This window comes from Coccinella septempunctata, chromosome 1 (assembly GCF_907165205.1).
Source record: "Coccinella septempunctata chromosome 1, icCocSept1.1, whole genome shotgun sequence".
Classification (NCBI taxonomy): domain Eukaryota; kingdom Metazoa; phylum Arthropoda; class Insecta; order Coleoptera; family Coccinellidae; genus Coccinella; species Coccinella septempunctata.
The window spans coordinates 4,936,337-4,963,682 of NC_058189.1; the positions used below are offsets into that span (position 1 = coordinate 4,936,337).

At 35.7% G+C, this 27,346-nt stretch overlaps 1 protein-coding gene across 1 annotated transcript in view; it reads right to left on the minus strand.

The window, feature by feature from the left end:
• LOC123317731 (zinc finger protein 69 homolog) overlaps positions 1-27,094 on the minus strand; it is a 43,071-nt gene extending 15,977 nt beyond the window's left edge. Inside the window, exon 1 of the mRNA XM_044904340.1 lies at positions 26,493-27,094. Coding sequence (XP_044760275.1) covers positions 26,493-26,643 — 151 coding nt within the window. The 5' untranslated portion in view covers positions 26,644-27,094. The remainder of the gene's footprint in view (positions 1-26,492) is intronic.
• Between the last annotated feature and the right edge of the window lie 252 nt (positions 27,095-27,346).

Below are 27,346 nucleotides of genomic sequence, written 5' to 3' on the forward strand. Positions count from 1 at the left end.
CAAATATTGTGGATCGTTCAAATCGATCAAATTGATCCTTGGTTCGAGGGAGAATTATTTTATTTTTAATTCCTTTAAATAAAAACCACAAAAATAGTCAATCAAATAATTAAAAACCTTTCAAAACCATATTCGCTATATTTTATACTTATAAGCCCGTCTACCTTTATCGTTAGACTAGTATAGCTCGCAGATACGCCTATGGGTGTGTTCATAAACTTACTCCTAGAGTAGAGTATGAGTATGGTCATGCTCAGAGAGCATACTCTGAGGAACTAAAAGTACGTTTGTGAACGCTTCGGGTAATCAGAGCTTACTCAGAGCTTGCTCTGAGTGAGTTTGTGAACGCAACCTATGCGGATAGATACGCCGATGCTGACAGATGCGCCTATGCGGAAGAATAGGAGAATAGAAGAAGAATAGATACGCCGATGCTGACAGATATGCCTATGTTCACAGATACGCCTACGATGACAGCTACGAAGAATCAAAGTTATTGTTAATTCATGGATTATAACATTTAATTCAGTCTATTTTGAACAGAATCCTACAAAGTCCCTTCCACTACGATAAGAAACAAAATCTAACCTTAAAATGAGAGAAACTTGGCAAAAGTCCATAAATATATATAATATTCTTCATTCTCACTTGAAACTTTTAACAGATTTTAACCTAAAGTAAAAAAGAACATGTCATTAGAAACATTAGAAAATTAGGGAAAATCATATTGAATACATACCTAAAGTAAAATCGGTTTTAAAAGTCAGACACCCAAGTGGAATGAGATTAGCAATATGACAATATTATCAATAACTTATTATGAAAAACAAAACTTTTATATGGTAATGTTACTGCCCACTAGGAATTAATAACTATAAAATAAAAGTATTAGATTACTTTTACATACTTTTATTTAATAGATATTAATTCCTAGTAGTATCACTAACAGTATCATTACCATAGTTATAGTTTTAAGTTTTGTTTTTCATAATAATTATTCATAATAAGTTATTGAGAATATTGTCATATTGCTAATCTTATTCCACTTGGGTTTCTGACTTTTAAAACCGATTTTACTTTAGGTATGTATTCAATATGATTTTCCTTAATTTTTTAATGTTTGTAATGACATGTTCTTTTTTACTTCAGGCTAAAATCTGTTTAAAGTTTCAAGTGAGAATAAAGTATATCATAAATCGGTTTTAAAAGTCAGAAACCCAAGTGGAATAAGATTAGCATTATGACAATATTCCCAATAACTTATTATGAATAATTATTATGAAAAACAAAACTTAACACTATAACTATGGTAACGATTCTGCCTACTAGGAATTAATAACTATAAAATAAAACTATTAGATTACTTTTACATATAGAATTTTAACGCACGATATATTTAGTGTGATTCAGCAAATACATGATCCAAATGATGTTCTGAAGACGTCGATGTGTTCCATCCATCCCTACTTGGTGGCGCCCGCTCACACCAACCGACCCCTATCCGAGGCGCAACAAGAAACTAAATTGAACGGAAATTTCGCCATGCCTTTAATCGAAATGGGCAAATGCCAACAGTTCTAACCGCGCCAATCTCTCCTAACACCCTCTCCCCAGATCCAGAATTGACTATTGTGTTTCAAGGTGTGGTGATAGCGTTTCCGATAAGGTCGTTCGAATAATGGCCGATTTTCTCAACAATACGAAAGGAAGGTAATGCACGTTCTGTATTGCCGCCGCCGGAGTGGCCAAGTTCCATTCTTCGCGGGCATTAGCCGATTCTGTCTTTGATTCTATCGCGCCGTTCCCAATTTGTCGTGCGGATGAAAACTGGAACGATTCTCCCGGTCATTATCCGAAATGACTGTTCAGTTTCTAATAATAAGGGTTGAAAGATAGGGTATTAATGGAAAGCAACTATGCAAGATCGAGATCTAGGGGTTTTGATAGTTTTTTTTCTTTTCGATAGTCGGCATCGATTGCTTAGGTCATTAGACGTTAACGATCATTTCAATAGATCCAAATATAAAAATAAATAAAATGTATCAGGAATATAGATAGAAAATATGGCTTTCACAAACATATGAAATTCAAAATGAATAAAATACACTGCGCAAACAAATTAACGCATATTATGGAAATCTCAAATTTATTCTACAACTGAAGGTGTTCTCAATGATAATTATTTTTATCAGAATTATGCATGCATATGTTATCCACTTTCAACGGATTTCTTCGATACAGATGTTTTTTCCCAGCAGAAATAAAAGAAGATGATATTATCAGATCTTAAATGTATTGGCTCCATTCTGAAATCCGTTGTTCTCGATCAATTCTAGTGATCAATAGTTTTTCTTTCGTTTGATTTTCTACACTCGGTCGCTATGCAACGCGAAACACGCAATTTGACCCAAGAGGAATGTGCCCAAGCGGTAGTTTTGCGAGAAGAAGGGTGGACATACACAAGAATTGCAGAAAGGTTTGGAGTTTCCCATACAAGTGTGTCCAGAATGTTGCAGCGATTCAGGGAGACAGGTATGAATGTCCGAAGACCAGGACAGGGTAGACCACGGGTAACAACTGCCATTCAAGAACGTTACTTGAGAGTTTCTTCGTTGAGACAACGGTTTGCAACCGCTCACCTCCTTCAAGTTCAGCTTGAGCAAATTAATGAGGTGCAAATTAGCACTCAGACAATAAGAAATTGCCTCAGAGAATATGATTTAAGGCCTCGTGTCGCGGCAAGAGGCCCAGCTCTTACCCAACCCCATCGAAGGGCGCGTTTGGATTTTGCAAGAGAGCATATCCATTGGGAAGAGGCCGATTGGGAAAGAGTTCTCTTCACAGATGAGTCTAGATTCTGCCTCTACCATTGTGATCGACGTTCCCTTGTATACAGACATTCACATGAAAGATATGCTCAGTGCAATTTCCTGAATACTACTGGTTTCGGGGGAGGATCGATTATGGTATGAGGTGTAATATCTTTGACTGCTCGCACAGACCTAGTGGTCGTAATGGAGCTATGAATGCTGATAAGTATATAAGGAACATTCTTGAAGAGCATGTAGTGCCATTTGCCCCATACATTGGTGAAAATTTCATTTTTATGGACGATAATGCCAGACCCCATCGTGCGCGCATCGTTCAGGAGTACCTTGAAGAGGTTGAAGTCTCTCGAATGGAATGGCCAGCAAGAAGTCCAGATCTCAATCCGATTGAGCATGTTTGGGACAACCTCAATAGAAGGCTGAGAAGTTCAGAAAATCATCCAGCTACTCTTAATGACTTAGGAATTCAACTCGGAGGAAGGATTAGATCAGAACATTTTGAGATCACTCATTTTGAGTATGAACCGTAGTTGCCGAGCTGTAATTAACTCAAGGGGTGGAAATACCAATTATTAAACACTTATCAGCATTTCAGTATTTTGAAAATTGTTCATTTCTCTTCTTTCACATAAGATTCGGTGAAATCCTGAATTTTTCTTCCATTTAATGTGTCTTGTTTCGTTCAAAACCTTCCCGAGAGAACATAAAAAATAAGTTATGAATTCAATGTAGAGTTAACTTTCATTAAAATTGAGATTTTCAGAATGTGCGTTAATTTTTTTGCGCAGTGTATGTTCACATAAAGTGGATTCAGGATAACAATGAAATGACGCTACGCACGGCGGATCAATCCTGCACCTTGGAATTTGCACAAAAACGAGCAATTTCTTACGGTTTACATTGTTAACACTATGTTAGGTTGCCGGTGCACTTGCATTGCTTCTGGGCTAAATGACGACGACGAGCTCAATCAGACCATATGAAGGAGGACGTATAAAATCAGTTATTGATAACTTTGATTAAATTGCTATATGAAATCTGATATGATATGTACAGGGTGGGCAAAATTTGTTGTCCACTAAGAGGAGTTCGAGAACTATAACAACTAGAAGAAAACAGATGACACATTCTCAAGTTATTTTTTCCTGACTAATACAATATGAAAACAGAACGGCCTATCATTTCTAGATTTTGAATTATAAACAAAAATTGAGATTTTGAAGATTTCAAAAAGTTGTCATAAATTTTTCGTCTCTGAAGTTACAGTTCTGAAATTTGAACCTTCGCAGGCATTTTTATACGTAAAATATACTGACAAAAGTTTTTTTTCAATTCAAAAACAACAAATTCAATGAAAGTTTGCATAATGATTCCAAATGAAAAAATTATTTGACCTCTTCATTGGTTTATTCGTAGGAAAGTGTTCGTAAAAGGTTCAAGTTTCGGATCTGTAACTTCAAAACAAAAAGTTATGAGAACTTCGCGAAATTGTCAAAATTTAATTTTTTGTTAATAACTCAAAAATTAAGATTCGTAGCAGGCTACGGTTTTCACCATTCTTTGTGTCTTCTGAAAAAGAGCTCGGAAATGATTCATCCATTCTCTTCTTGACCTTATAGTTCTCGAGATCCCCTCAGTAGACAACGAATTTTTTCCACCCTGTACAAAAATAGTAATGATTTAACCTCGTTCGAGCAAAATGTTCAAAGAAGTGAAATCGATCAGCTGAGGTAATTTAACAATTAATTCCTGTTTAGTTGCCTTGACCAGTGCGTTTGAATTGACAGGAAAAATTACCGAATTCAGGAGAGTAAAAGAGCGTTTTTTTATTGGCCTTATACTTTCTAGTGTCCTATACATGTGTTTCACTTTTTATTTTTTTTCTGGATACGTGGGCTATTGGGATATTAGATATGTCATGAAACATGTTCCTACTAATGTTTACTAATCAAACGGCAACACATTCATTTATTATGTTGTTTCATAGGTTAACTTGGGAGAATGCCGAATTGATACAAGCGGCGCATTGGCAGCAGAAAATATGCCGATTTTTTGCAGGATATTAGTATTAACGTTATTTCCACAAAGAAATCACCAAATAATGAAAGAAATCAAAGTTTCCTTCTTTTGCTTAGTTTTTTTACATTTGAGTTGCAATACTGTACCTACAAAAAAATATTTCTTTCCTTTTTTGATCCGTAAGAAAACTGTTGAAATGAAATATAGATACCATCATGTCAAAGAAGGAAATGGATTGGCTGAATTTCATATTCAGTTTCATTTTATCCCGTTGCTAATTTATTACGCTATGCACTAACTCCAAAATTAAATAATGACGAATTCAAAGCGATAAAATTACACTAAATATCCACGCAAAATGTATGTGCCGTACTTGATTAAATAATGTGCAATTCAAACTGTTGAATTAGAATTCATAACTCGACTTCAAATATAGTTTTGTACCAGCTCATGTTCTTCCGTTGGCGTTCGTTACGGTTTGCTAGTGAGGAAATATTGTGGTGTTGTAAACCGACAGAATACATAAGTTGGGCCATTATTATCTTTTTTAATTGTTTGAGGTATCGATAAGAGGAAATATAGATATTTTCGTTTACAAGTAAATTTATTTCAATCACATCTTCTGTTGAAAAATCATTCATTTTTCGTTTACATTTTTTGTATTCCATCTTTATGATATGATTTCTCTTTCAAATTATAATTCTCGCTAAACATTATCATCAGGAAGGATATAATTTCGTTTTTCAATATTTCTGTTATAAGTTAAGTTAATCATTGGAAATCAGTTTTCTGTTGATAATATACATGATGATTCATAACTAATATTGCGATATGACCAAAAGCGCCTTGAAAAGCTATTTCCGTGGGAAAAACATACAGAGTGCTGAAGTTGGAGGATTAGAGATAATAATGTCACAGCAGAAATAATTCACCGGAAGAAATCACATTTATAAGCAACATTTTTCTGACTTCCAAAGCATACATTGCCTTCGAGACAATGATGACTTCAATTGCGTTTTCCTCAGAAACGGGTAAAATTATCGTAATTATATACGGTATGTTGATATTCATTATCCTTAGATACTATTGTATTCATTGCTTTCCAGGCGTGATCATTCTTTATTATTATTATACCGCTGGCATAATTTCTGCCGTGATCTGAACGTGTTCCCAAACTTCTCAATTCGTCACACGTCTGTTGTTCGCAAAGCGAATCGGCGTACCGAATTAGAGAACATATGGGACATTTGCTAATGTCTTCGTCTGGGTTTCTATTTTCTATCTGGAGGGAATTGAATCGGACACCGTTTTATACTGGGTGGCGCTCTGGGTAACTGTATAGTACTCAGTAGTCGCTGTGTACTGAGTAATATCCAGTAAGGTCCATCAATTCCAAACGTTCTCCATCGGAGAAAAAAGCCATGTTGCTCTGATGAGGTCAAATGAGACCGAAACCATGGTCAGCATCTGCTTTTCTTCGATGGAGCGTACTCCATTTGGGGCCTTGACGATGGCAAATTGGCTAGTTCAATTCAGATCGTAACCCTTGTTGATATTCATATCAGCGGGTAGTATGCATCTGAATTTATCCTAAGCTCCTCGCGCTCAATATCATAATGAATACAGAAACGATTAGAGGTACAGGAAGGGAGATACTTGAAAATATACATTTTTATCATCTTCAACCTGTCAGATTAAGCAAACCCCCCTTTAAATGGTCAACACGTCTGCAACATCGAGATTAACCAACTGTATGAAAGTCTGACATGCTCCAGTAAGTACAGGGTGGGCATAATTGGTGATACCTGAATTACAATTTTTTCAACCCAACGAGATAGAGGTAAATGCATGGCACATTACGGTCGTCTTTTTTCGTGAAACTAATAATCCCATTAACTGCATTCCTCTATCTACTTTTGTTTTCGAGTTATAGCTCAAAATTAAAATTTCAACTTTGGTCATTATCTCCGTTTCTGTTTGTGCTAGGATGTTGGAATGAAATCATTATAGAGACACTTTTTTGATAGGAATCCAGTGGCGTACTATGATTTTTTCCAACAGGTATATTTGCTGAGCTATAACATAAAGATGTATTTTTTCTTATGAAAACAGTAGTTTAAAATGACTTAGAAAGACTGAGGGCGATGTTTGATATATTTCTGAAACGGTAAATAAATGGCGATACTTTTAAGTCATTTTGAACTACTGTTTTCATAAAAAAAACACAACTTCATGTTATAGCTGAGCGAATAAACCTGTAGAAGAAAATTATGGATTGCTATAAAAAGTGTCTGTATAATGTCTTCATTTCAACATCTTAGCACAAACAGAAACGGAGATAATGACCAAAGTTGAAATCGCCCAAATTTAAATTTTTGCCTATAACTCAGAGGAATGCAGTTGATGGCATTATAAGTTTCTCAAAAAAAAGACGACATAAATGGTACATTCATTTTCCTCTATCTCGATGGGTTAAGAGGTTGTAGTTCAGGTATAACCAATTCTGCCCACCCTGTACACGTAACGGTTTTTTTTCGCATTTTCGAAGGACCACTGTGACCTTCCGTCACGTCCGAATTGTTGGTCTCTTGAAAAGTAGCTTCCTTTGGGTCCAATTAACGTGTCCTCTTAAAATCTGAATTTTCAACTTTTCCCTACGGCCAGCCCCACCACGCAAACTGCCAGATAAACATGAATTCATGATCAGAGGCTCTTAGGACATGTACAGTATCTTCAGTGTTCTCACGAGACGCAATACCGTTTCAGTACTACCCGCATTTCCATCAATTCGGTAAGGAATCTACCTTATCTCATTACGTTATTAAAACAAATTTCAATTCTGAATTCTATCGAATTGCTCGCTCTCCCGTCCCGTCTCTGCAACGGATTCAGTTATATCAGCGTACGAATTAGAGATCAACAGACCCTCCTAATTGTCTACTTATGACATCAAACTCGTAGAAATAATGAACTTAATTCTCTACGATGCTCTCGCCGAGCACTGCGGAACACGAAAAGCAACTTAATCTCCAAGGACACAACCTTGGCGTGAGTGGCTCAACAGAGTTTCCAAAACTCTAGGACCCTCAGCGGTTAAAACCGTTATTAACAAAATTAAAATGGAGGATATTAAATTCATTCAAAACAAAGTAGATAGTTCCGGGTATTGCCGAATTAAAAACTTGGGAGTTATCTGGAGCAACTTAACAACGCGGAACAAAAGTGGAACCCTGCAGCTAATGAAAGCACCTTGTTATCTTCATTGTTCTGAAGAAAGGGCGGTTATTATCTGGCTGGTGTACGGTCTTGGGTTGCTTCTTTCTCGCGACTGATGCCTGAATATCACTCAAGTTGAGATAAGGAATGAGGGAGGATTTATTTTTCGGTGTTATTTCTTTTGTCGAGCGAATAAGGAACGTTAATCTGAAGGGACTTGTAATTTCGTCTCATCCGACTGTCCTCTTTGGTAGTGGCTATTCTCTCGAATAAATAAGCAAATTTATTCTTTGTAATCTCATCAAGGAATCGCGATAAGGTTGTTGCGTAATACAATTGATTTTTTTTTATTGTTGAAAACTGAAGAACTGCGCTACATACGAGGTGGGACGACAAAATAACGAGACTATCTACTGCTACGAGAGTAGTATACAGGGTATCCCAAATTGCTTGATTATGGCTGTTTCTGGTACTGAATCTCAATTTTCATACAACTCGCGCGCTGCAAGACTTCTGCATTTGAAACTTTGTGGAACCAACTGATATGCATTATTTGTCTTAAATGACGTTGTTGCGTTTATTCAAGCTGTTTGATAAGTCGCCTGTAGTGCGTCCAGCTTTCGCTTCCGTGAAGAAGCGTTGGGACCACTGCTTCGTAAACAGCTGTCTTGATCTTCAGATTGACGTCGTGATTTTGAAACACTTTGTCCTTTAGCTTCCAGAATGCCCGTGATGCCGAATTAATATGGGTGTGTATTTTTGTGTCCAGGTTAGCCCAAGTATTTATGAAGCTTCTCAAGTATTTGAACTGCTCGACCTTTTCAAGAGTTTCATACTCCACGCTGGTATATGTTTGAAGGCTTTCTGGCGGACTTACCAGGATTTTGGTTTTGTGAATATAGAGTCTAAGGCCTAAAGCTTCGTATATATGTTTATAGGTGTCCAACATTATCTGTAGATCCTCTGAGCTGCTAGTGATTAGTGCGCAGTCGTCTGCATAAGTATTGAAGTTCCGTGATGAACTTTGTACTGAGGCGCTTCAGGTTAAACATGCCTCCATCAAATCTTAATCTTATTCCAACACTTCTTACAGGCATATTCATGTCAGCAATTATCGAGACATCTATGACGAAAACATTGATCAGTAAAGGCGCTAACACGCAGCCTTGTTTTGTTCCAGAGTTGGTTAAGAGATAGTGGAATGTAGAGCCATTATGCTGTATTCTAGTGGTGTTGTTGGTATGGAGGCTTTTACACACTGCTAAGATTTTTCGGGTACTCCAAAGTGTCCCATGATTTTCCATGGCGCTCTCTGATTCACCGAGTCGAAGGCCTTATTTAAATCGATATAGGCTGTATAGGTCCTTGATTGTTGTTCACGGGCCTTCTCTGGTAGCTGTCGCAGTGTAAAAATTAGGTCTACCGTACCTGTATAAGGTCTAAAGCCGCACTGGGATACAGGTAATAGCTTTTCTAAGAGTGGAATCAGTAGATTAGCCATAATTTTCAAGAGAATTTTAACGGCCACACTAAGCAACGATATACCGCTGTAATTGTTGCAATTTGACGTATCGCCTTTGTTCTTATAGGGGCTGACAACTAAAACGTCTCTTTAGTCCTGTGGCACATCACCTTGTTCCCAGATGTTGCAGAATAGTGTTAGGAGATCCTGTAAGGTGTAATAAGGTCAGAGAATTTTCATACTCGGGTGCAGACATTACTTGTGATGGAGATCGAAAGCGTGAAGTAAGAGAGCAGACCATGAAAGCGTCAGGAATATCTGGTTGTCTGCAAGAAATGGTATGGCGCAACAAATACCTCATCATGGACAGTAAAGTGAGAATATAAAAGACGGCAATCCTACCCACCATAACTTATGCTACAGAGACCAGACCGGACACAACGAAAACAACACAAATGATGGGAACGGTGGAAATGAAGATAATAAGAAGAATGCATGGAAAAACCTTAATGGATAGAGTGAGAAACGAAGAACTTAGGGAACAAATCAAAATATAGGATGTGGAAAAGTTTGTGAGATAAAGACGAAGATACTGGAAAGAACACATAGAGAGAATGCCAAAAATAGAATAGTAAAAAGTGCAAAGCCTAACAAACCACTCAGAAAGAGAACACGTCAGAAGAGGCTGATTGAGGGATACACAAGCAAATGCCTACCTATATGATTGGAAATCTTATATAGGAAAAAAGAAGAAGAAGACATTTGAATGAAGTTATTCTCAAAACAGTTCTGATGGCAGTTTTGAGAAACGTTTGGCGAATTCTACGAAATATCTAGACAGTGTTTTGTAGATGAAACCAAACTGGTAAATTATGTAGCTCTCACACGATCAGAAATCATAAAAAAAACTGAAACGAATCACAAAGCATTCACCGACTGCCACGCAGAACGTCAATTTGGACACAAATTAAATCCGCCATATTGAATACAGAGATTGTCCGATTGGATTCAAATTTGGTGCATGAATTGAGCTGAAAGTCCTTAACAACGAAATCAATATCAGGACCGGAATACTTTTGTCTCCCATGTTAAGTTCTGGTAATGATGACTTACCCTCTATAAATATTTATTAAAAATCTAGGCATGACCTCAATAGAATACAAAGCGGATTTTTCATCTCACTTTATCAAACATCGATTGTGTATTTCCTTCTCAGTTTTCTCTCGGTTTTTATACCTCCCGAAATTCAAGAATACGTTCCCTGATGATCATATTTCCCATAGTCACAATTTCTATGAAATTTTATTTTCAAAAGCCAGACAAGAACTGGAGTTATTCTATTTACATGCACCGTAACTCCAGCTACTCTAAAATATAGAAGTATACAATTGGAAAAAATCTCCCCTTTGGCCTCTACGCCTTGGAAATCAAACATTACTGGCTCTTGTGAGTACACGCGCAGAAGTTTGCCACATTTTTTCTCCGAGTTCCCGGCGAACTTTGTCGAGCTTTTACTAATAATCCGACTGAAGTGTGTTTTTTCATTAGGAGCGAATATGTTCCAGAACTTCCAGCGAAAGAGTTCCTCGCAGACCCCATTGTGTTTGGCTTCTGAGGTAGAATTATTTTTAATAACTGAAGAGCCTCGTTTCTGCGACTACTCTCGGCGTAGATAAGAAAAATGAACTGTCTAAATTTCCGGTCTGAATGAGAGATGCCAATTTTCGAACATAGAGATGAGTTCTGAAGTTTTTATCAAGAAGTTTCCAGAGGATCATTTGGAAAGTTGAAGGATGCGGGTCGCTCGCAAATTGCAGTTAGTTCGATTCAGTTGTGGAGAATCGGAGAATACGAATGCAGGGTTTGAAAATGTCTTCGATCCTTTTCTATCATTCTATTTAATTTGATCAAGAACTATCGTTTATGAATACGTTGATGGTGACATCAACATCGAGTGCTAGCTGATATACAGGGTGTCTGTAAACAAATGCGAAGGACTTTGCGGGAGATCATTCCTCGATAAAAATATTCAGGGGTAGTTCCTATAAATTTGTTTTGAAATTGACCTCCCCTCCAAGATACAGCCTTTGGAAGGCGATGACAAGTTTATATTTTTTAATTTTTTTTTACGGCTTCTAACAAACACTGAGTCATAAAACTATACATAATATGAAGAACCAAGTAGATGTTACTCACACAATTTTTTCAGATTTCATCACTTTATTATTAGGGGTTGAACAGTCACTTATGATTTTCTTCCGAAAATTGTTTTCATTGAATAGATTGTCGAAAAATAAAATTCTCTTATGATTTCCACATCAATTCTGGGAAAAAAAGCTCTTGCTTTTTGAATTTAAATACAGTCGATACTTTTCTCGGAATAAATAAAAACTTACAAGCAGTATACAAAGGTCTATGAGGCAGAGAGTTTATGCATGTATTTAAGCAGGAGGTAGTCATTCTATGGAACACTTATGCGATGAAATGGAATGAACAGTGATCAGAACTGCTTGCAAGAGACTTTTTTTCTCCAGAATTGAATGGCAAACCATGAGAGAATTTAATTTTTCGAAAATCTATCCCACGAAAAACAACTTTTGAAAGCAAATTTCAAGGTGTTGTTATTTTCAACCCCTTATAATGAAGTTATTAAATCTAAAAAAAATTGTGAGTAACATCTACTTAGTGCTTCATATTATGTATGGTTTTTTGACTCAGTTTTTTTTAGAACCCGTAAAAAAATCAAAAACTGTCAACTCGTCATCGCCTTTCGAAGGCTGTATCTTTTGGGAGGTCGATTCCGAAAAAAAATTTATTATTTTGATCAAGGAATCATCTCCCCAAGTCCCCAAGTTGTTTACAGACACCCTGTATGTGTTCACTTCATAGCTGCAAGCACAGATACAATAGAAAATCATACAATATAAAATATAATACTTAAAGTAGTAAATAGTTATTTATACAACAAGTGAGTTAAATGAATGTTTAGTCCTGGAAAGAAAGTTTAACTCATTCGATGAAACCGTTTGTGAGATAAAACTAAAAATAATTTTTTTATGGTGTATTTCAATCCGAGCCGATTTGGAAAAAAACGGTAAAGGAAAAAAGTGTTTCTTCCGACCTCAGGAATCTACTGATAAAAGATATGTTTGAGTCAAAGACTGACCCTTTAAAAATGTTAAAATAAGTATAAGGTAACTTTATGAATATATTCAGAAGTTTAGTGAAACGAATAGGTTTTATTTGACATAAAATTAATAATATGATATATTCTAGAGATATGTTACTATACTTCATTCAAATTTATTTCAGCAGTCGGTTGGCCATGAAATAATTTTCTCAAGTTTTTGTAACTAGAACGAAGTTAGGTTGGCACTCATGAAATGTCCTTAATGTCATAACGCCGTTGCCACAACTAATATCAATATTTATTACGAAAATGTCGAAAGTGATTGAAAAAAGAGACAGGGTTTCAGGAAGTGCTATTTAGAATTCAGGTCCGCTCATTCACATAGTTATACCCTGATATTCTAAAATCCACAATACGTCAGACGGTAGCAAACATATTCAATGTAAGAGAATTTATATAATGTTTCATCTGAATCTAAACGACTCATATTACAGCTGAATATTTCCACAATCAGAAAGATTGTGATGAAAAGGATGACAAAGAATTTCGTTCTATTGGGAGACCCAAAAAAGTGGTGGCATTTGAGAATTTTATGTTTGAGTGAATTAATGCGAAAGGTTTACTACAGGATTTTCGATAAATGTCATCGGAGAATAAGTTCCCTAAAATGGATTTTTCTATTTTTCATTTGACTTGTCCTATACAATGTAAATGTCTTAAGGTACTAATAAATACCTATAATTATTATTATTACAATAATGTATTAAGATGAAATAGCCACAAATACGCGCAAGTTGCCCTGTCACTTGTTTATTCATGTGAAATTTTTGTTCAAAGGTGAAGTTCATCTTAACTTGAAACTTTCTTCAATTCCTTTTACTTATATTGATGGAAAATGATTTTTGTTGAAGAATTTAACATTCTTGTAATTATCTGTTAATTCCTTCGGGAGATACCCATTCCCAACCACTGCATCATATTTATGCATTTCATCTTCGAGTTAATATTTTTGAAATCTACAAAAGATGTAAGCCAAAGAAGAAAACGAAGTTAAACTCTCCTCAAGCTAGTGCATATTATGATATTATACTGATCTCTTGTATTTTCCATGCAAATAACTGGATTTGGTATGCCTTCAATCAGTTTGTATAAACTTCAATTATGTTCGTCACATATTTTCCGAAGAGATTCGACATTGTGATAAAATAAGTAATAACAGAAACTTTTACGTAGAACGGGCAACATAGCGTTGATTTAAAACCCAAAAATGTTTTGACAAGCTTCATAACCGCACATTTTCGTACTATACAGAGTGAAATGTGTCAAATTTCCATGGCCAACCGACTGCTAAAATAAAAGTGAATGAAGTATAGTAAGTCCTTAGATGTACGTTTCTTGGTTGATTCACGTTTTAGGTAGATTCACTATGGGATCGGGGAAACAGAGAACACGGATTTTATATGTGTACATCAAATTCTCTTGAACTATTTCCTCAATCGAGCACCGTGTCGCTGAGACCTGCTTAGTTGGGTTTACTTATAATTATTTTGTATATAGAGATAAGATATTGGGGATGAATTCAGAATTTCCCCTTGAATATCATGAGCATAAAATAAGATTAAGCTATACAGAAATCCTCCCCTAAAAATCTCAATACCGGATAATTATTTTTTTATGATGAAGAAGACACGTATTCTCCATCATCCTTGATTCGGAATTTTCTCCCCTGCATAAAGTTTTTATGTATCATAAATATCTTTTATGGGTCCATACATTTCGTTTCATTGATTGCTTTTTGCCTGAAGTCTGATATCGCACAGAGAACATTCCGAAAAAGGAATTAGCTTGGAATAGTTTTTCCCCAACATACTCTTCCATGTGTCTTCAAAGATAATTTCTAAGATATTCATACCTTGTAGAGCTGAGCAAAATATATACCTTCTAGGCTTACACGAATCTGTCTCGTATGTATTCCAAATGTGCAATACTTTATATTTTTAAGTTCTCCATTGGGAAAGAGTTTTCTTTGCATCAATGTTCCGATTTTAGCCATTTTATGTAATGGAAAGGGCAAGATATAATAGCTTTTGCTCTTATATAATAAATATAAGCCTATTATGATCGTGAATAGAGCAAAGAAGTTCAAATTTAAAAAATTTGACTCTGTTTTATCAGCTGAATCTTAACACAGTCGGAATTCTATTCATAAATACAATCACATCAGGACTTTTCTTCATCTGAAAATGATAATTATCAACACATTTGAATCCAGTTTCAGCAAACAATCTGCAAAATTGAGAAAAAAACAACTATCAACTGAGAAAAAGGATTTATTTGACGAAAATCTCAGAATCCCTTCGAAACTGACAATCACTCTACTAACAATTTAATTTATACTGTCATATTTTTATTCGACTTTTTTTATTTATTTTCTTTCTTGCTTTTTTTGCAAGTTGAATCACCTTAAATTTTCTGTCAATGAAAAGAAACAGTTTCGAAATGAAAATTTCGAAATGAAAATTTCGAAATGAAACTTCCTGAAACTATGTCTTCTCTCTTTCTCAATCACTTTCGGCATTTTTTTTATATTTTGATATCAGTTGTGGCAACGGCGTTAACGACATTTCATGAGTGCCAACCTCACTCCGTTCTAGTTACAAAGACTTGAGAACCGAGCCAACCGAGTGCTAAAATAAAAGTGAATGGAGTATACATACTAAACATCGCACGTTATTGATTCAATTATTTTTGTAGATCAACTAATTTAAAACTAAAGCGGAAGTCAGTGGCTTTCTTTGACAAATGGAAGTTTCTTTCATTTTACTTGTCCTATACGGCAAAATCATTCAAGCGGAAGATAAGATGTTTTGCTAACAAACCACGTAACCGTGAAAAATATGACAATGCAGTAGCCACAATGCATTCCTTATTGGAGTACTGCAGATATACTAGGTCAGACGTTTCAAATATTCATTATATTCAATGGCTTCTGCATTCTGTGTTCACAATGGGATATCCAAATCGATACAGAGGAATCAGCAGCTTAGAGAGATGGAAAGAAAGCTACCGATTTCTCGAGGCATTATTTGAAAAGTGGAGTACCTCGTTCAAAGGGAATTTCTGAATGAGGAATATATCGATGCAGTTCTTTCTCGAAGCTTTGTATGCATTTTTATCAGAAAACGTTCGCACGTTCCTATGGGAGTTTTCGAATCCCTCTCTTTTATCAGATAGACCTCGCCGGTTTTCCTTACTTTTTCTTTTAAATTCAGTTAGTAAGAAACTCCCGGAAAAATCCTTGAGATTATTTTGTGTGTGTGTGTGAAGTTTGGCAGCACTTTTCGATATTCGTGCCGAATTGTACTAGTTACCATTCGGTAATACTTTGTGGTATTCATCTATTGAGTTGTATCGTTGGAATTTTTGTAAACGTCATTCTGGCAGCATTCTGTTTTTTCTCAAAAGCAATTCACGATACCGAAAAACGTGCTGGACTCTTTTTCGGAATCTTTTTATTGTTTCCGTAGATCAGCAGGATTTTCGAAAAAATTTCAACGAAACCAGTAAATACACATGTAATTAATTTTGGCATGTTTTCATGAAGCACAAATATAGCATATATATTTATTTTCTTTCCCTTGATTTTCGAGAACGAAATGCTGGGCTAACATCTCTCTTTATTTTCAATTTTCCTGAAAACAAGAGGAACTACGGCTAATTTCCGAACGCAATCATATCAGGCGTTAAAACCCAAATTTTCGAAAAATTTGGGCTTGACAATTCCAAACATTTTGTGGAATATCTTCAGAACCGTATGGATTAAAAAAAAATTAGAGGCACAAAACAGCACAAACATTTTTTCGAAAAATATTCGAACTTCGCTCAATTATTATTTCTGAAAAAGTAGAAATATTTGTCAGAAAATTTCGTGGATATAAGGGGTGAGTCTTTGAGTCGTACAAATATTTCAACAGACGATTCTTGAGGTCGAATGAGACACTTTTTTCCTATACCATTTTTGTCGATTCGACCCTGACAAAAAAATAAAGCCTTTTTATGTATTCATAATGAGCTGTGCCAACCCTGGAAAAAAAATAACCTTCAGAATAACTAGCTAAAACTGTGACACTACACATCTGTGGATATCTTAAACAGAGTTGTATTCAGATAAAGTACCAAATTTACAAAATTTCACCGAACTTTTAAACATCAAATTACTCGAAAACAGCTCATTATACGAGAAAATATGAAGAATACCTTTATTTCACAAAACGTTCAAGTATTGGATATCTTGAAATAAAGGTATTCTTCATATTTTCTCGTATAATGAGCTGTTTTCGAGTAATTTGATGTTCAAAAGTTCGGTGAAATTTTATGAATTTGGTACTTTGGCTGAATACAACTCTGTTTAAGATATTCATTAGATATCGTCAAACTTAGTTTCAAGTGTTGGGCTCTTTGAATTTTCAATATTTTTAAGGTACGTAATGGTCATAATGAGAAAACTGGAAGACGTGGGTGATATCTTGTGTTTGAAAAAGATTAATCAAATAAATGAAAAACTACTACTGTTACGATCTGAATTGAACTAGCTAATTTGCCATCGTCAGGGCCCCAAAATACCAAAATTCATTTCATTCGATAGAAGGGTTTTTGAAATATAACTAAAAAAACCTTTTTTATGGGTTTTCAACACCCTGTATATCCTTTAAACCGAGCCGATTTGGGAAAATGGCGAGAGAAAAAAGTGTTTCTTTAGACCTCAAAACTGCTAAAATATTTGTTCGATAAAGAGTCACCCTGTATGAATTTCTAATAAACTATTCGTGTACAACATAGGTATAACCAGAGTTTCCAATTTCAATGAGTGGTTTAGTAGAGAGCTGATCATATAGATCTAATAGAATTATTAATTTCAGAACATGAGGTTTATGGGAAATACATATATCAAAAATATTTCATTCAACTCAACAGCTTTTGTTGTTCGGTATCAACTGGATATTAGTGAAATATTCCAATGCTTATCAATCGAAATTGTAAAAGGATTTCCTTAAAACTATCAGTACTATAAACTGATGTTTTGAAAAAAAAAAAAAAGAAATTGTGTCATTTAGGCTATAACAATCTAGTAAAATGAAGGAAAGTACATTTCCGAATGAAAAAGCAATTAGTTTTTATTGACTTCAGTGGAATATCCCAAATCAATATGAAATTTTCTATGGATTGTAGGATATATTAGAGCAATGAAAAATATTGTCCTTATGAATTCATCAACTTATCTAATTTTCAATATTAATTACTAGAAATAAAACACCTTCGGTATATTGATTGGCGTTATGAGATCGAAAAAATCTTATAATTTAGAAGTATCTTTGATGTCCAGTTCATTTCAGCTTTTCCACACTCAAAATTATAGCTGCAATACAACATTTGAGACTATTTTTAACACAAAATTTGAAATATATTTTTCTTCGAATTATTATCAATTAGGAAAATTGTAAAACACACTCGAGATAAACCGACATTGTAAACGAATTAAATGATGGTTGAACTCCGCGTAAGTTAGAGGACAGTTGTGCAAAAGGCAGAACTACCGCCAGAAATAATTCCTGCAATCCTTTCATCATGTCACATGTCACAGAAAAATAAATCTCCTAACCGATGAACATGAAATTTTTTTTTTGATGGAGCTGTCTGACCGAAGTGCATTGAATCAACACCGTTCACATTTATATAGGTATAAATAAACTGCTCAACAAGAGTTAGGGATATCGTATTCAATTGTTTTCAAAAGTATGTATTCTTCGAGAAAATCGCTGTAAAATCATTTTTGCGTCTATAGCCGTCAAGTTCAAGTTCACTATGTGACATGACGGCAATAGCCGTCCAATACGAAACGGTCGTTTTTAGACACTGCGGCTGTAGCAGCACAAATGTGCATTTACCAGCGTCAATTTTCGAATTTCACTTGTTTCTACTGTCCGTCAACGTGTTAAAACTCAATAACAACTCGAATCGATTCAACAAAAATCAGTATGAGACATTTCGTCAATCTGGTAGCCTTTTTTCTGAAGTTTGGTTCTTTGCATATGCTTCATGAATGTTCTTATCTTGAAATGAAGTCAGCTTATCAACGGCTTCGTTTTGAAACGAGTTTTCTGAAAATGCCAAGACGTAAATTAACAAACGCTGAGGCTAATAGGGCTATCGGAATGCTACATGGTGGCCTAACTCAGCTTGTTGTAGCGGAAAGGCTCCAAGTCAGCCAAAGTGTGATATCCCGACTTTGGAATAGGTTCAGGGAGACAGGTTCCGTGTTGGAAAGACCAAGGCTTGGTGGACGACGAAAAACAACACCTGCTCAGGATGTTTCATCACCGTTTTGGCGAGAAGAAACCCTACATCTACGTGTAGAATGCTACGGAGTTCCACTAACACGTGACCATAAGCGTCAAAGACTGGAATGGGCAAGGCAACATATCAATTGGAACGATCAATGGCGTAGTGTCCTTTTCACTTTTTTCATGAATCCAGATATGGACGATTTTCAGATTCTCGAACAATAAGGGTATGGACAATCCCACGCCTACCCCGTAATCGTCGCTATGTTCAAGAATTCCATCCATTCCGAGGGGGTAGTGTTATGGTATGGGCCGGGATATGTTTCAACGCTCGCACATCTACACATTTGTCCTGGGAATATGACCGCCTTTTACACTATAGGGAGCATGTCATTGACAATGTTGTGCCAAATTTTCACGCTGCTATTGATGAAACTTTTCAATTTCTAGACGATAACGCTAGAGCGCACCGTGCAGCCATAGTTGAGAATGCGAGCGAGGAGCTTGGTATTCCATATTTACCAATACCTCCGCACTCACCAGATTTGAATTGCATAGAACATGAATGGGATATGCTCCAAAGAAGATTAGATAATCATCAACCTACCCCAGAATCCTTAAATGATCTGAGAGAGCTTCTGTCCCGTTTATGGAACCAAATTTCTCAAGAAATGTTCAAAAACCTAGTGTGTAGTATGCATTGATGCTCGTGGAAACCATACATTGTATTGATAGTCTTAAAATGCTTGAATTATCTGGGAATAAAATCTCGTCATTTTACTCGATTTTCCTTAACCACCCTGTATACGCTGCAGACCTACAGGCTAGAATTAATTTGCAACTTGAAATCATATTTATACGAATTGTCATCACAAAAATCTTATTTTAACTATATTTTTTCGCAATTTAAGTCAATATCCCTTACTCATGTGTAGCAGTTTAGATTGGTGTTCTGATGAATAACAGAGTCCGTTTAATTTTGGAACTGATCGATTATATGGTTTCGTGCGATTATTCAATCTGTTCATCTTCAGGGAGACATCCTTTACCAAACCTTCGATTAAACCAGTAGCATACGGTTGATGTGTCCATAGGGATAAAAATTACAAGATAAAGCACATCGATTAATAGAAGCCACGCAATCTAATAACTCATAGTGTCACCTATAATGGTTGTTGAGTAATTTCAGTGACTGAAGATATTATCTTTATGTAAATGAATGAACCACTCATCCACTCCTCTACTCGTATATGCATCCCATTCCGATATAATCAATATTGAAATCTGTATAATTCTGGAATGGGCGCTATTTTATTCATTCGGCAATAAATCAAAGTTACAAATCCAAAGGACTTTTTTATAGATGAATTAACTTTTTAGGAGTTTTTTGTGATTAATAGAACTAGTGGTCAAAATAATAACCACGTACAAAACTTCGAAACAATGGGTTCGAAAAATTGATGCAATTTTCAAATTTTGATCCAATATTTTCACCGATGAAAAATCCGCATTCGAAATCAATTCTGGCTGGCCGGATGTAAATATTCTAACTTCCGAATGCCGGAGTTATTATGAGTATTACAAGAAATACCCATTGATTTGCAGCTTGCAGCTCAAAATTTGGTGGACGGAAATATCTTGTATTCAACTCGTTAATTAATTGAGGGATTAATGATCTCGAACATTAACGTGCGAGCGAAGCGATCTCAATCATTAATCGCTGTCATTAATAACCTAGTTGATTAAATAACTATTTCAGTTCACCTTTTCTCCTAGAATATAGATTTGAAAAATAGATTCAATGACGGTTAATGAATTATTTATATCCTTTCTTCTATTGATTAATTAGATCTTCCTGTTCATGCGGGACTGATTGATTAAGAAGAATTCACATTTATTCAATTGGATTTCTTTCAAAATTTCACGTAAGACATTTTTTATTTCTTTATTTCTTTCTAATACTCCACTCTGGGCAGCCAAGCCCCTGCTGTGTACCAGAGAAGCAGTTGGGCTCAGCAACTATGTATAGATTTGTTCTTCTGTGAATCTGAAATTTATTTGAGGTTACACTGACTGGTAAATTGCACTGGTGCTTATTTCAACTGTTATATTGTATTAGAACTGCCGGGCGTTATAACTACCAGGAGCCAAAACTGTCGCTGATTAAAATAGCAATGAAAAGTACCTACAAAGCTGTTGAAATCTATTCCTAGTATTAGACATGTGTGTCTATCCCTTATTAAACATAGCCATTATAGATGATCGATAAACATTTTGTATTAATATTATTCAATTCACAAATTGTGTTGCACTTCCACATTGGGTGAAATTTGATGGACGCCGTTTTCAGAGGCAACATTATGACCGGAATGTGTTCCGAGGTTAATATTATCAAGAAAGACTCAACGACTAGATGAATTTGTTTAATTGAGATATGTCAAACTTACGAGTCTACTAAATAAATACTCGGATTTCTTTTGTTGATCTTGAAAAATTAGTTTCTTCCTTTTTTGCTGTTTCCGATTTTTATAATAGAGGATTTTTGAAATTTTCCAATTTCATTTTGGTTGTGTACTTCGTTTTTATTGGTACTCTGTGGTTTTTCGTTTTGTTTACATGTCTTGCTAGAAGAAAAGCTGGTCAGCTTGTTATTATTGCATGTATAATGGGATGTTTTAAGGAATGTTATTATCTCTATTGTAGAAGAACTCATAAAGTTCTCCACGTCAGCAATGTTAAGGAGTTTTAATTCTCTTTTTCTTCAATACACCAGACCTTTACCAAGATTATTCAATAGTTAATTACAAAGGAGGACCAAATCGGAATACTTATTGCAATATACGGCATAGCTACCGAAAAGCAATTTATCTTTCATAGTTCATCTACATCTTATATATCACGTTAAACTTTCGATAAGAATTGTACAAAAAGTATTAGTATGGAGAGTAGAGAGAAGGAGAACGATCGACGTACTAAAAATGTGTCTCCGAAAACGGGAAACGTAGGATAGGTGTCGCTGCGATTGCAGCGGGTATCGATAAGGGGTGGGGATTCAAGCGTCAATTTGAAATGAACAGCCTTCATTTTATTTTAGGTTATGTGTCATCGTGGTTTTTCTGATGATTTTTCAAATACCTTTCTTCAAATCTATATTAAATATGAGTTCTCTGAATTATATGCAATAAAATGCAAGTCGAAATCAATGAAATTCAAAAGAAATCACCGATCAAAAAAATTGTACCTATTTTGTTTATCATTGTTTATTGAAAGCAGCTATGTTAGTTGGTTTACCGTAATCTTCAAAATTATATAAATCCGAAGTGAGGCCTAGTACACATCAAGACAACAAAAGGTAGCAGTCTCAGATTTTTCACTTAGGTATTAGAGTAGATTCTTTTGCCAATACTCAGCTGAGAACCGATATAAACCATATATTATGTTATGCCAACAAAATTCTTCAAGAATATTTAATTCTGAACCATGTAGTTTTATTGGTTAGATATTCTTAGTCAGAAGAGACAACTTCTCACGAGGGATGACAATTTCGATTTCGTTTATAATGAATCCATCATCTTTTTGATATATTCATCGCAAAAGTGCTCTTGACACACAAATTGATTTGGAGTCGATTCTTGAGATAAGGTTTTTTTCAATTTTCTCTAAAAAATGCTCTCGGAAAATTTATCTCTTCTCCTTTTCTTTCCGATGCCAAAACACTCTTATACTAGTGCATGCATCAACATTTCACCATGGTCATATGTTGTTCTCTTATAAAAAATCGAAAATAATAATATTCCTATCATCTGTCACCAGGGAAACAGTTCACTCAGCCAACGAGCCAACTACAATTTGATTTGTGTAAATCAAAATTTCGCACTCTCGTGATGGCCAGCGCGCCTGTTGGCAAAAGCATGAACTACCCTATTGGTACATATTTTAGGGGACAAAAAATCTGTGGTCTCAAAGCAGCGATCGTTCTCCTTCTCTGTATTCTCCATATTCTCCAAGTATTAGGAATGCCCAGTTATCCACAGAAACAGAAAAGATTTAATCAGTCGAGAAATCAATATTGTGAACTAGATAACAATGAATTATTAAATCCTGTGTTTCACAATCAGGACATTGCGTGATTTCTTCACGTTCACGTTATCCCTAACGAACTCTCGGTCAATCGAAGTGTTCGTGTTTTGGATATTGTGCATAATAAGACATTTCTGCAGCGAGAACCGGGGGGTATAAAAAGTAGGAATTTCGCACCCTTGGCCATTTATCAACACACTATCGTTTTGGTTCAACGAACAACATTTTCATGTGCGAATGTTTACATCACCTGTCTATTTGATATTCCAAATGAATTAAGTAAATATGGGGGCAATTGGAAGTCACGGATTCACAAAACTTGATCGGGGAATTCTAGGGGGTGTCAAGACGGATCAGGCATCCTTATCGATTAATATTCTATCAGTAATCTAGTTTCGAGGATCCGGAAAACCATTCCACATCACATGATGCCGATATACTTTCGTTCGATAATTCCTATTTGTTACGTTTGGAGGTATACTCCATTCACTTTTATTTCAGCACTCGGTTGGCCATGAAATAAGTTTTTGTAACTAGAATGGAGTAAGGTTGGCACTCATGAAATGTCATAACGCCGTTGCCACAAGTAATATCAATTTTTATTATTAAAATGCTCTTATTCAAATAGTAAGTAATCCTGATATTCTTATATCTACAATATATCAGAGGGTAGCGAACTTACTCAATGTAAGTGAATTTATGTTTCACCTGAATCTAAACGACTTATATTTTAGCTGGATGTTTCCACAATCAGAAAGATTATGAATGAAGAGGATGACAAAGAATTTCCTTCTATTGGGAGACCCAAAAAAATGGTAGCATTTGAGAAAGCGAAAAATAACTATACTCCATTCACATTCATTTTAGCACTCGGTTGGCCATAAAATAAGTTTTTGTAACTAGAACGAAGTAAGGTTGGCACTAATGAAATGTCGTTGATGTCATAACGCCGTTGTCACAACTAATATCAATTTTTATTACGAAAATGCCGAGAGTGATTGAAAAAAGAGGCAGGGTTTCAGGAAGTGCTATTTAGAATTCAGGTCCGCTCATTCAAATAGTTTTACCCTGATATTCTAAAATTCGCAATACGTCACACGGTAGCGAACAATCAGAAAGATTGTGAATGAAGAGGATGACAAAAAATTTCCTTCTATTGGGAGACCCAAAAAAGTGGTGGCATTTGAGAATTTTATGTTTTAGTGAATTAATGCGAAATTTTTACTACAGGATTTTCGATTATTGTCATCGTAGAATAAGTTCCCGAAAAATGTTTCTATTTTTCATTTGACTTGTACTGTACATTGTAAATGTTTTAAGGTACCAATAAATACTCATATTCAAATTTTAGCCAAAGAAGAAAACGAACATTAAGTCTCCTCAAGCTAGTGCATATTATGATATTATTCTGATCTCTAGTATTTTCCATGCAAATAACTGGATTTGGTATGCCTTCAATCAGTTTGTATAAACTAATTATGTTCGTCACATATTTCCCGAAGAGATTCGGGATTGTGATGAAATACGTAATAAGAGAAACTTTTACGTAGAACGGGCAACGCAACATAGCGTTGATTTAAAACCCAAAAATGTTTTGACAAGTAACATAATCCCACATTTTCGTACTATACAGAGTGAAATTAGTCAAATTTCCATGGCCAACCGAGTGCTAAAATAAAAATGAATGGGGTATACCTACATAATTTTCGATGAATGTCATCGTAGAATAAGTTCCAGAAAATTAATTTTTCTATTTTTCATTTGACTTGTCCTATACATTGTGAATGTCTTAAGGGATCAATAAATTACAATTATTATTATTATAATATCAAAGTATTAAAAATAAAAAGCCATAAATTCGAGCCAGTTGCCCTGGTCATCGTTAATTCATGTGGAATTTTTGATTAAAGGTGAAGTTCCTCTTGCCTTGAAACTCCCTTTAATTATTTTGACTTCCATTGATGCAAGATGATTTTTGTTGAAGAATTTAAAATTCTTATAATTATCCGTCAATTCCTTCGAGGGATACCTATTTCCAACCACTGCATATATGCATTTCATCTTTGGGTTGATTTTTTTGAAATCTACAACTGATGCTACGTAGTCAACCTTCAGCCACAGAAGATAACAAACATTTACTCCTCAAGCTACTGCATATCATGTGACAATAATTCAATTTTCCTCCATAGCAAAAATAAATATATTTGAAAACTGCTTGTATTTTCCATAGAAATACCTAGGTTTGGTATGCCTTCAATCAATAAATATAAATTTTCGACTTCATAAGTTCCGAAGTGATTCGACATTATGAAAAAATACGTAATTACCAAGACCTTTATGTAGAACGTAATACATAGCGCTGATTTAAAACCCAAAAATGTTTTAACAACCGTCATATTCTCACATTTTCGTACTATACAGGGAGAACTGTGTGAAATTTCCACGACCAACCGAGTGCTGAAATAAAACTGAATAGAGTATACTTGTGTTGGTTGGGAAATTTTTCTGATTGTCCTGGTTCTAAGGCTTGGATGCTACATGATTTTAAACTCCCACTGCCTTTACTTATTTTCTTAGGCCTACTTCATACACTCCCTTTTTAGTCCCCATTGGGGTCTAATTTATCAACCAATCGCAACACCAAAACACCGAATACTTCTTCTTCTTCAGGACATTGTTCATAGAATATTCGACTCATACCAAAGTTTTTATGGTATTAATTTCTTTTCGACTTTAAATGCATTTTGTCCAAATTACCAGTTGGATTTCGAAATTAGGGAATTTTCCCTCTTGACCTCTTGAATTCGGGCACACTGTAGGCATATTTTCTGTTAACCAGACCCACGAATTTGATGACATGTTTTGTGCCCTCTCTGCTTGATGTAATAAGTGGCTTTGTGTCATGCCTTTGATACAAACATAGCTTCAGTGTCGGACAGAGTCGGTCTCTCTTTGCTGAACCGTATTTAGAAGTTCTTGTGAAGTTCTCCGACGTTTAGTAATTATGAGGGTATCAGCAGCCTATTTCATGATGTCTAATAACTCTACTTTCTGACTGATATTTGCTTCCAAAAATAAGTGGTACAATAATTGGCCCAAAATGCAGTCTCTCTTCAGTCCATCTCCCAGCGTTCTCATTCTGCTGCATTATTAGTAGGTTGAATCTAGTGGAGTCTGTTCACTTTGGAAGCTTCTAATGATGCTACCTACCTTCGACTCATATCAAGAAACATTCAGTTTCAATTTAAGTGGTATCCGAAAGATACAAAAATGGAGTGACATCTTATTAAACTACTAGGAATTTCTTGTCACATTGCTGATGTATTTTCGTGGTACAAACTTATTTAGGAAGAAGTGATCATGTTAGAGATCAAATTTCTCCATGATATCAAGAATACATTGCCTCAATTACTCACCTGAACTGTCATTAAGAGATGTATAGTAGTAAGGAGGTGCAACACATCCCTCAGTTGGACTTTCTGGAGCAGTAGAATTTTTCTCCCAGACTTCCCTCGCGTTGCTCTGGTACTTGTTGCTCTGCTTCTTCACCATGTAACAACGTGGCATGGTCGCGAGAAAATCGGATTAGGCGACAGCGAGGCAGGATGTTTACGACAGAATGAGGAAATTTGCAGGTGGTTGCTGGGAGACAGTGCCGGTATGGGTGACAGAAAAGCAACAAGTTGGACCGGTAAAGTTGCACAAGTTGCCAACAGGTATATAACCTGTAAGAGGTTCTTAAACGAGTGACACTATATGAAAGCGATTTCCCTAAATGTCAGTCTTTGACGGAAGCACTTCATAGCGGGGAATGTACGTAATGCTGGCTGGGGTGATGGACGGCTTCAATTTCTAACATTAGGGAGGTTCAATACTAATCACGTAGCACAAATTGGACTCTCCCGTACACCGACAACATACAGTACATCGGAGTCTCGTTGTCACAATCTAGATTGTCTTTTTTGGCACAATTCTTTTCAAACCGGCTTTGTTTTTGATGTTGTTCAAGGAGAGCAAACGACGCACCACTCCCTGATTGAATTTGCTGGCGTTGTGGGGCGCTGTAGACGGCGGGGTGAGCGCTTCTGCGCACGCGCAGGATGTGGACGAGAACTGATCGATCGATGCCGTCCGACACCTGTTACCGAACACATCCATCTTCTGTCTCCTTCTAGCGAGCCCTGATTGTATCTTCGAATGTGAATGTAAGGAACGAGTTAAGGTTGTTGCGTGATTTTTGCATGATTTGTGAGGGTCATACCAGAAAAAA